Source organism: Balaenoptera acutorostrata, chromosome 7 (genome assembly GCF_949987535.1).
Source record: "Balaenoptera acutorostrata chromosome 7, mBalAcu1.1, whole genome shotgun sequence".
NCBI lineage: Eukaryota > Metazoa > Chordata > Mammalia > Artiodactyla > Balaenopteridae > Balaenoptera > Balaenoptera acutorostrata.
The window spans coordinates 35,831,028-35,843,233 of NC_080070.1; the positions used below are offsets into that span (position 1 = coordinate 35,831,028).

Below are 12,206 nucleotides of genomic sequence, written 5' to 3' on the forward strand. Positions count from 1 at the left end.
AGCAATAAATACTGCCAGGTAGAGGAATAATTCAGTCTTTTATTTTAAGCCACTCAAAAGCTTAAACACCAGAGGGAAATAGTCACAGCATCAGCAAACCCTTAGAAAATGCTTTCACACCATTGGGAAAGGCTCTGCCAAATTTTTCAAGAAATTATGAAGTGAACCAGACAAAATAAGCCAAGTCATCAAACATTAACAAGACAGGTGTGAGTGGCTGGTAAGCACCATTTTCCTGACACATGTCATTTAGACAAGCAGGCCAGAGGATTATATAAAATGCAAATGCTAAAAAATTTAGCATTGGGATGGCTGCCTCAGTAAGGTTACTTTGAGAAAAACAAGGTTAAAAATAGAATTCTTAAGAACATGGTTCTGAGTTCTGGTAAAAATGGCCAAGTTACTTAACAGGAAAAGTAGAAAGAACAGAAGTTATTCAGTGTAGAGGAAAGAAATAATTCAACAAATATTTATTGAACCTCGACTATGGGCCAGACTGTGCTCAGATCCTTCAGATGCCTTGGTGGGGCTTACATTTTGGAGAAAGAAAAACAGAAAATTAACGTAGTAAATTAGACTTGTACATGAAAAGGGGATATGCAATAATACAAAGAGGAAATAAAGTATGGCTCTAAAGTTTCAGTTTTACTCAAAGAGGATACAGACAGAACGGTCAGGGTAAGATTCATTCAAATGGAAGCAAAGACTTAAAATCTTAGAGCATTAGCCAAGTGATAAGGGGAGAGATATGTTCCAGGCAGAAGGAACGGATAGAGCCAAAGTCCTAAGATGTGAGTGTGCATGGCATGTTGTGGGACAGAAAGGAGCCTAATGGCTGGAAAAGCAAAACTGGGTGGAGACTGTAGCAACCAATGAGGTCAGAGAGCAAGTAGGTGTGCATACACTGTGTAATCAAGTTGAACCTGGAGGACATCTTGGAAAACACTTTGGCTTTCACTCTGGGTTTTAGGCAGAGGAGTGCCGTGATTGGCTCAGAGGCTTTAGAACTTCCATGCTGAGAACAGACTGGGAGTGGGGCAAGGTAACCTGCTTGGAGGCTATGGCAGTATAGGAAAAAAAGAGCATCACCTTCATAAGGATGTGCTCTGAGCTGCTCACCTGGGAATGGAGAGAGTTGTGTGGTATGTTACCTATACCTGCTTGATCCTACCGAAGACTCTCCTTCCTTCTCCTTCACACATAAAAAACAGTGTGGATTTTGGAAGGGAGGAAAGGAATTGACCAAACCAGGAGATTTTACTGCTCTCTCTTTAAACATCTGCTTCAGAAAGTCCATCCATTTCTTAATTCAAGTGCTTTCTTCCTCCTCTGAATCCAATGCCGTTTTGCTGGTTCTTACCTCCAAACTGAGCTATTATTCCTTGCCTCCAACCCTGCTAGTTTCCACCTGGTCATGTGCCTATTTCCCCAGATCAGTGTTTCTAAACTTACCTTGTCGCCACACAACTTAATTGTCTTAATCAGGAGTCCACAAATGTGTCAGTTATTCTGGGTTAAAATGGGAAGACACTCTGATTCCTATCTTTTGATCCCATATACCTAGGCAGTCTTTGAAAGGTGTTAATGATTCCTTCAGAGTATCTCTTGCTTCTCTTTCCTACATCCATCACCTAAAACAAAGTACATCTCATCCCTGTATTATTGTAATGGTTTCCCAAGTGTTACCCCTTCCATCCTACTTGATCCTACCGAAGACTCTCATAAACACTATTTTCATTGACATGCAGAACACTTCAGTGGTCGACAATGTATACACGTGTCATCTAAAGAAGAAGAAACATTAAATGTATAAATATTGTTACAACAAAAGAAAAAGTCAGTAGTTTTGGTTGTATGAAAATTAATATTATGGCATATCAAAAAAGCTTTGAGAGACAGAAACCAGGAAACGTAAAAGTTTTTAAAAATGAGATTCCATGTTTCCATAATCAAAAGTTGTTTTCAGTGATGACATTCATTGTTAATGGGTATTGGTGGGGAGGGGGGGTCAAATGGGTCCAACCTTCCTATAAAGCAATCTGGTAATACCTACTGAGAGCTTTTCACATAACGACGATGGTTTTGATAGAAATTAGACAGTCCATAATACATAAACACATTGCCCTCAAATGACTGTTCCAGTGTGAAGTTAATGGTACAAATACAAGGCGTCACGTTCGGAGACAAACATTTATTGCAGGGACTGGCAGGGTCCGTGCCGGTATAATCAATCTCGATCTCGCGGATGTTGTTGGAGGTGACGAAGATGCCGATGCCGATGGGGATGAAGATGAGGCCGATGATGAAGAAGGTGGGGAGCACCGTGCCGGCGGTAAGGATGGGCTGCCAAGCCGGCAGCCGTTGCTGTTTGAAGGCCGTGTTATCCGGCCTCCGGTTCTTAGCGGTGCCCCCGGGAGCACACGGGGGCCCACCATCCACTTCATCCTTCGCGTTATAGTTCATCGCCATCGACCCCCAGGGCGCGGCTCCGCGACGCGCAGGTGGACCGCCCAGGTGACCCGCCTGCTGACCCTGACAGAAGACGCGCAGGCGCCGCCGCCTCCGCCGCCTCCGCCGCCACCTGAGAGCTTTTTAAAAATCCCACTGGCAGTACAATTAAAGTTCTATTAATTTTTTAAGGAGAATTTCAGGAAAAAATATGTTTATAAATATTTTTTTCAAAGAATTAGTTACAAAGAATGTCTTTCATATCTATCCCATCTTCTCTATCTTTACTGCTTCTGTTTCATAGAGGCCTTTGTCTGGACTCCCAAGATGTTCTTCTAGACTCTAGTCTTGTTCCCTTCCAATGCATCTTCCATGCCCACCACTAGAATGAGCTTCCTAAAACACTGGTCTCAATGGTACATTCTGCAATGATGGGAAAGTCCTATATCTGGACCGTCCAATATAGTAGCAACCAGACACACATGACTGGGCAGGTAAAATGTGGCTAGTGCAACAGAGGAAATGAATTTTTAATTGTATTTAATTCTAATTAAGTTGCGAGGTAGACATATCATCTCCCATTTTACAGATGAAGAGAATGAGGCTTAGTTTAAGTCATTTACTCATTATTATATAACTGGTAGTATGAGAGCAGGAGCAATGGATGAGATATGTATAAGCAGCATGATTGGATCCTAAAAACTTGATCTGAGTGGAAAATATAAATAATCCAATGTGCAATAATTGGATAGTAAATAAGCACTTATAATTAAAAGCTATATGTGAAAAAAGACACACTTAAAATATGTGCACGCATACTACATATATGTATACTTATTTATATTTTTATATATATATTAAGATGATTGAGGCAGAGGGGAGTGGGGGCTGTGGATAAAAGAAATTGAATGAATGAATGAATGAATGAAAATGAATGGATGAATGAATGAGTGAATGAACGATAAATGAATCTAAAGAAGTCTCTTGGTTGAGCTAATTATAATATACCTGGACCTGGAGAGAGAGGAGAAAGAACAGGAGAGAGAGAGAGACTGACACAGAGAGAGAGAATAAAACAATGTGTTAATTACAGCAAATGGTTTTCATTATATTGAATATGTTAATAAGAGCAATTGTAATTGCCCTCAGAAGTTTTAAAATGTAAATCCATCACACTGTGTGCATTACTGAATGAAGGAGGTAGGAGCCAAAGTTGAGATTTCAGCAACATTCCTGTTATTACTCACAAATGCACTTACGTTTTGCTAGGGAACTGAGAAAAGAGTTAATTTTGTCAGTTTACCATTTGCTCATTTTATTTTCCAATTGTCTTAGTTATCCACCACATGTTTATTTTTAAGCATTGAGTCTCTTAGAATGAAAATTTCTGAAGTCGTTAGCTATTTAATTCACTTGATATATATCTTCATGTATTCATTCATCAAAATTATGTCTATATCTATTTCTGTATCCTACTATGTTCCCAAAGCTATGCTAATCTCTTTAATGAATGTAAAATACTTCTAATGATGATGAAGTATGAAGTACTCCCCAAAACTGATTTTATTTTTTTCTTTAACCATCAAAGCTTATCATGGTTAGTACTAAATTTAGTCCTAACATCTAGAACAATCAAATCTATGGTAGCACATGCAGATTGTTTTAATTTTATAATTCTAGCCAGTCATTCCAGAAAATGATATCAAAGAAAGATTAAACTGAAGCCCTGAATAGCAGAAAGTGATACTAGAAAGATCCTATGTGCAAGAAATTTGATCCCTATTAAATTATTCTTCAAGGTGTTTGTCAACATTTTGCTTCCCTTTGCGTTCATCTGTGTATATGTTTCTTACCAAAATGACTGGCAGAAGAAAAATATTTTAAAAGTAATACCTAGTCCAAAAAAACCCAATATTCTTTTCCTCTGTTGTTGTTGACTGACTAAATCTGGTTCTAATACCAAGTGGAATTTCTAAACATGACCTGGGTCAAGACAGAAAGCAAAAGTCAACATATTTCCCAAGGTATTAAAACTATCAGAAGGAAGTTCTAATATTTCCTTAATCACACACAATGCAAAATGAATCAAGATATGATGTCATGCTTTATTGAAATATTTATCCTCATAACAATTCGCACAGTTCTTCAAGGTCAAAATGACACTGGTCTTACTAGAAAATATGGGATTTGCATTGCATAAATCATTCTCTACTGTTTAGAAAACAAACCATGAATTTTCATGAATTTGGGACACAACTCTAGGAACAAGATGGTATCAAACTTCAAAGATAAGTGACAGTATTTCTTTTCTAAAGGCTTCATTGGAAAAAGTTTAACTTTTGTGGTTATATTGGAAAAAAAAAATGCAAAGACCAGTACAGCCTATCCTTTTTTCTTTTAGAAGTTGTGGAGGCCTTTTTTTCAGCAGTGTGATTTCCTGACATCCCCCTACTCTGCCATTCTACTAAATTTCCTCTCACATCTTCTATATAACCCCCTCCCACATACACAGGACAGAAGTGGAACAAGTGGAGAAGAAAATGATGAGAGTAATGCCGAGGGAAGACAGCAGTGTGTTTAACATCACAAGATCAGAGGGAGCCCGGAAGCAGAACCTAGAAAAATCCTTTCACAGCATGCAATATAGAACAAAAATCCCCAGAAAACTCAAATACTACTATTATCATGTTTCAAAACAAGAAAGCTAAGAAAGGTGACAAAAGGACCCAAGAAAGGATAGCACATACTTTCAGCCACCTGTGTGTCAGGTGGAAAGTTTTCATCAGAACCCTTTAATTCTTCCCTTTGATGTATAAGCCCAATCAAGACAATAATATGTCCTTGAACCAAAATGAATCCTCTATGATAGACTATCACTCTCTGTGATAAACAAAGCTTTAAAAGACATAAACTAGCTCCGTAGCTGGCCTTCACTTACTCCAAGAAAGCTTTCGATTAAAATAAAAATATATGTCGGAACAAAGCTGAATAAAGGCATGCCAAAAGTTTTATTCCATTTGGGAGAAATAAACACAAAAATGAGACCTCTTCAATACCTCTGCAAAAGTAGGCAAATTGATCAAACCAAACGGTAAGATAAAAGGAGAAATAACAACTTCCCTTCAACTGCCTCAAGATTTTTATTTTTAGGAGAATTATCATCAAGGGTTGAACTACCCCTAAGTAGTTCTTTTCTGTACTGTTGTCTAACTTGTTCAACAACAAATATGACCATCTGCTCGTGGGCTTGGTTAAGGAAGCTGAAAAGTGAACTCAAGTTAAAGGAAGCTGTGACTTCTGACCTAATGGCAATCGATTTTGAGGAAGTCTCCTCAAAAGAAGAGATGAATAATGATGCAAACAAGTAGAAGAGACCAAAAGCAAGTGAGAAATGGAAGAACAGTGGGAAACAAAGGGAAGAAACGGAGGCTGTATTTCAGCATTAAGAGAAGAAATTCAAATGTTAAGATATTTCTTCTGGCTCATAACTATAGGAAGCTACAGTAGAAATGGATACCTTACTGCCTAGTAAAAATGGAAATATGGAAGCACTAGTTATTGGATAACACAAAAAGAAGCAAGTATAATTATTGTAAATTTAATCACGTAAGAGAATATTCTGTTGGGTGTTGAGTGTAGCTTAAGTCTTTCTAAAGACAACTCTCACAAAGGCAATTTCATGGGCATGATCACTAGAAGCTCAACTGTGTTTCAGACTTTGGAGCAGGTAAAAGAAATTCAAAATAGAGGATACTATTATTAAACTCACCATTTAATTTCTCAAAGAATACTAGAGTACTTGAAGATGTCAGAGAATAGTGCCAAACCATTCATTTCAAGTCCTCTGAAAGCACATTTTTAAAAACATGAACCATTTGGGGAAGAGAGAGGTTGACTTTGGTTAAGTTTGGTTAAATTTAGTTAGTTATTGTGTTTCGGGAGAAATAAAAAAACTTAAAACCGTACATTATCCAACATTTTTAAGCTACTACACAGAAGTTCTGCTGATGGGTTTGATGGTTTGTGGAACAAAAATGTTATAATCTCACTCCACTGCAAAGAAGACATAAAATAAAATGTTTTATTTTTTTCATTTTAACTTTTAAATTGTTAAAAATTAAGGAAATATTAAAATGTTAAACATGTAAATAAGATAAAATTTTAAGAATTCAAAATATTCTTCCTTATTTATCTTGTAATGAAATGAAAGTGAATGTAATGAACACAACAAACTACTCAAATTCTTCTACGATTCAGATTATTGGACCAATCTTTCAAATCATATGCAACCAGATAGTAACAATTCTTGACTTGTCTTAGTAATAGGGGGCTGATAAGACAAGAAAAAATAAAATCAATATTCATTACCCAAACCTATTTAAACCAATGTTTTCCATGTTTCTTTTATCAAGTATATTTATTTTTTTATATCAGAACTGCTAATAATCAATGACATTTATAAATTTTCTAACAACTGGGACTGTTTTTGAAAGTTATATATATTTCACTGTTGACAAAGTGCTAAGTGCTTGAAGGAAGCATCAAAAACATCTATAATTATTAGTGTCCATAAGGAAATCATGTACCAATGAATTTAAGCAATCTTACTGTTTTATTCAAATAGTTTTAATGATTGAGGATAAGTGATTTTCGGTTTTGCATAAAGAATACCAGTATAAATGAATCATCAGATTAAAAATGATTTTTAAAATATCTGGCTTCTAAACATTGTTAGCATTTTTTTCCCGGCATTAAAAACTAGAGATTTGGGAAATACAGATTACAAAAAAAAGAAAAAAAATCATTAAAAATACCCTAATCTCACCAATTAGAGACAACCACTCTTAAGTATATATTTTCCTGACAGAGGAAAAGTGTGAACAAGATGGGGGTGGGGAGCAAGAGAGAGAATATTTTATGAAATTGAGGATTGACTGTTAAAAATGAAAGAAAACAATGTATTCCTATATAAAAGATAGTGATACTTTGCCTGTAAATATTTGTTGTAATAATCTTCTCACTTACACATTTTGCCTAATAATTGTATATGTGTTTTTGAGTCGTAGTCATTTCATTGTTTTGTGCATTCACATCAGTTGCTCTTTTTCTTAATGATTTCTCCATTGCTTTTAAGCCTAAGTCACTAAAGATTTACTTAAAAGGTATGACCTGTTCAGAAATGTCTTTTGGAGCAACAATCCTCTAACATTTACTTCCAAAGAGTGTGTATTTATGTTGATTATATCTGTCAATAGTTTCTAAGTTAGAAATTAAAATCAAGACATTTAAAAAATCTGTATTTATTAATTCATCCAAAAATAGCAATAGTAAGCCTTCATACATTAACACATATAGCATGTTTTTGTGAAGTATTTTCCAAGAGAAAATTATTCAGGAAGAAAACTTTCATTGATTTACACTTTAGCAAATCTCTTTCATGCCTGACTTAATAGAAGAAAGCAAGAGTCTGATACCTGCTTTTGTATTCAGTCTGTTGCAATATGGTCTTTGGTTGAAATATAGGAAGAAAATGCAACCTCACATGAATATGTCAATGGAAAAAAAGAGTATCTTATACTCTTTTATCTCTTTTATACTCTTTTATCTTATAATAGCCTTTTCATATAATCATGGGTATTCTTTTTTTTATGCCTCACCAAAAAAAAAGAGAAAATTACAAGTAGTAGTAATTTCTTAAAGATTAGTTGCAATGAGAAATCTAAAGCCATATCAATAAACTTCTTGTACTGTCACATTAAAATCCATTGACCTGTCTTACACTTTGAATGGTTTTGACCCATACATGATTTTTAAACATCGTTCATTGGTCTTTGGAAAACTTGGCTCCCTGAGTTTATAAGATCTTCCAAATGTTGACACATTTCGTTATAAAATATTTTAAAAAATTACATTCATTGCTATCTTGGCTGATTTAATTTTAAATCTTTTTAAAAAAAGATTTTGAGTATTGGATACAAGTTTTCAAAACTCTAATTTTCACTTGAAAGCTCAAATGTTGTTATTGGCAACAAATACCACCAGTTGTGTTCATTGACGTGACAGATTTAGTTCATCAATTTTCAAGACACTGTCTGCCAGATACCCAAGTCTGGATAACAATAGCTTGTCTACTAGTAATTCTTTTATGTAAAAAATGGCGTACCATGAAAAAAGTGGCTTGTTCATCTCACAATTCAATCATACAAATGTTTTTCCTCAAGACAATCATTTTCCTGCAGCAGGCAGAAGTGTTCTTCTAATTTTGTCAAGCAGTATATTTTAAAAGGCTTGTGCCTAAGGGTTGAGATTTAATACTGCTAATCATTATTACTGCTTCTTCAAAGATATTCTCAAGTGAAAAGTCACCTTCTTTTAATTTACATGGAGGTTCATTTCAGTTGAAGGCACTGCAGGCAGCATCACGCTCTCTCCTTGTTTACAGCATCAGCCTCCCAACTGTCTCCTTGCATCTACTCTATTCTCAAAATAGTCATCAAAATTATCCTTTTAAAACACAAATCATGCTTCCAAAGCATGACATCTAGAAAGGAAAAAATAGTAACTGTTAAGTGGAGAAATGTGGCAAATACTACCATAACCAAATGATGAAGGTCAGTATCATCAATGAGGTCATGCAGATATCATAAACCCTTTGATATGACATGACAGGATGGGCACTTCACCTCTGGGAATTCTTTCCAAAAACGGGTGACTTCATTCTAATCATGAGCTAAACATCAGACAAACCCAGAATGGGGGATATTATACAGAATAATTTGGCCACTACTCCTCAAGACTGTCAAGGTCATGAAAAATAAAGACGGAGAGACTACAATGGACCAGGAGAGACCATGGGGACATGCCAACCTAAAGCCATTCAAAGCATGGCCTGGATCATGGAACAGACAGAGGACATTAATGGAAGAACTGATGAAATCCAAATAAGTCTGCAATGTGGATAATAGTAACGCACAAATGTTGGTTATTTACCTTGACAAAGAAACCACGTAAGATGTTAACAATGGGGAGACTAGTGAGATGTACATGTATGGGAACTCCCACTGCTATCTCTGCAAACCTTGAGTAAATTTAAAATTATTTCAAAGTGAAAAGTTTATTGGGAGAGAAAATTTTTAAAAAGGCACATCATTTTACACCTCGGCTCAAAATTCTCCATTTGCTACTCATCTCACTCAAAGCTGAAGTATTTAACAATCCGTATCTAATCTGGCTACCCATGAACTTTCTATTATCTTTTCTTTATAGTCTTTCCCTGGCTCACTTTGCTTCAGCCATGCAGAGCTCTCTGCCATTGTTCCTAACACATTAAGCATGTGTTTCCCTCAGGGCCTTTGCACTGCTTTTTTCTCTGCCAAGAACTTACTTCTTCCAGATAGCAGCCTTATTTATTCCCTGACTTCTTCAGGCCTCTGCACAAATTTCACCCTATTAAAGAGATCTTCTTTGACCATTTTATATCAAATAATAACCACCTGTCCCACTCTGGCAAGCCTTATTCCACTTACTCTGCTTTATTTTTCTCCATCTGCTATAACGTCAGATGGAGAAAATCTATACTTGTACATTTGTTTATTAATTCTTCTCCCTGGAATTTAATCTTTTTGAAAGTAGGGACTTTGTTTTGTTCACTGCTGTTCCTTAGCATTTAGAACAGAACCTAGCACACTGCTCTCTAGTAAATATTTTTTGAATAATAAGTCAACAATGAAGTGTTCATGGGTTCACTTTAAAACAAGAAATGCAAGTAATATATATTTGTTTCTGCCAACCACTATTTCTTGAGAAAACTTGTAATTTATTTTGACATTATGTCTTTGATTAATTTTGTTTGTTAAAATCTTTGATGATATTAACAGGGTTTTTTTTTTTAAGTTTAATTTTTATTTATTTATTTATTTATGGCTGTGTTGGGTCTTCGTTTCTGTGCGAGGGCTTTCTCTAGTTGTGGCAAGTGGGGGCCACTCTTCATCGTGATGCGTGGGCCTCTCATTATCGCGGCCTCTCTTGTTGCGGAGCACAGGCTCCAGACGCGCAGGCTCAGTAATTGTGGCTCACGGGCCTAGTTGCTCCGCGGCATGTGGGATCTTCCCAGACCAGGGCTCGAACCCGTGTCCCCTGCATTGGCAGGCAGATTCTCAACCACTGTGCCACCAGGGAAGCTCTAACAGGGTTTTTCTTGTAATGTTTTTTCTTAACAAAATAAAATAGTTGAAAAATCTTATGTTTGTTCTCACAACCGTTTCTGGAAGTTTTACTGATCTAAGAAATCCAAAAGTCTGATTTTAAACTTCTATATACTACAAAGTTCTAGAGAAATTCAGAAAAAAAATGTACAAAATATTGGTATGGAACTGCATTTCAATAAGCACCATCATTAATTTAAATATTACATGTGTGAAATAGCAACACAAGTTTTATGTCTTATAATTCTGGTAACTTCTCTCAAGAATTAGGTAAAAAACACCTCTCAATAAATCTTATCTTCTCAAACGGCATGGTTTTCATCTATTTGTAGAACAGGGAAATTGGCTGGGGATAGATTTTAGGTTTTTTGCTAAGATAAAGATTTAGTTAAAGGATGTAATTTTTTAGGTTTATCTAATTATTTACCATATGAATATGTAGGTCTGCTATTTTTAAATATATACATTATTTTAATTCACATTGTCACTAGGTAAGTGACAATCTAAGTAAAAAGTACACAATATTAGAGAAAAAAGTCCTTCAAAATCTGATTGCATTGTCCTTCATTAATTGTGCCTAACAATTTATTGAAAGTTTGAAAGTTTTTTTTTAAAAATTATGCTTTACACCATTTATAAATAGCAATAGGAAATTAAAGGCTATGTTATTCTATTTTGAGTTACCATATTTCTTAAAAGACAAATTATTTTTTTACATATTTTTCAGATTTCTAAATGGTAAAATGCTTTCACTGGATTCAGAGCTTTATTCAAACATTACTTCTTATTTTTTAATTGTTTTATTTGGGATCCACAGATAGTTATGATTGGCCTGAAAAAAATGTTCATTTTAAAATATTTATAGAACTGATACATTTAAAAATTAAGCATACTGATTCCCCATCTCTCCTGCCTCCATGGTCCCCACCTCCCAGAAAACTGGGTCTAGATTCTGGGTAATTGGTAGACTTGGTAGACCTGATAATAATATTTTATATATGGCAAGTATGTAAGTATTTTAAGGTCATCAGGTTATTAGGGCATGGAAGAAAGTTCTGAGGTTGGAAGTACATTGAATAGTTGCTCTTCTAATAGAAAAATTCTATTGATTTAAACCCAGCTCAAAAATAATCCTAAGCTTTAGGTGTCAATTTATAACCTTATAAAAGGCTTATATGCATTTCCACAATTCTGTATAAATTACTTTTTTTTTAAACTGGAAGTTTGTACCTTTTGACCACCTTTGCCCATTTTGCCCACTCTCCACCCCCTGCGTCAGGCTACCACCAATCTGTTCTCTTCTGTATCTATGAATTCAAGTTAGCTTTTTTTTTTTTTTTTTGGTTTCGTTTTGTCAGATTCCACAAATTGGTGAGATCATACAGTATGTCTTTCTCTTTCTGGCTTATTTCACTTAGCGTAATGCCCTCAAGTTCCACCCATGTTGTTTGATGGCTAAATAATATTCCGTTTTTGTACGTGTGCGTATGTGTGTGAGATATATATTTGAAAAAAATATACATATAAATATATATGTGATATATATATATAGAG

The 12,206-nt window shown here is 35.3% G+C and overlaps 1 protein-coding gene across 1 annotated transcript; it reads right to left on the reverse strand.

The window, feature by feature from the left end:
- Positions 1-2,049: 2,049 nt before the first annotated feature.
- Positions 2,050-2,576, reverse strand: LOC130708561 (cell cycle control protein 50A-like). Its single transcript, XM_057549644.1, has one exon. The coding sequence runs from the start codon at positions 2,467-2,469 to the stop codon at positions 2,050-2,052; it is 420 nt and encodes a 139-aa protein (XP_057405627.1). The 5' UTR covers positions 2,470-2,576.
- Positions 2,577-12,206: the final 9,630 nt, after the last annotated feature.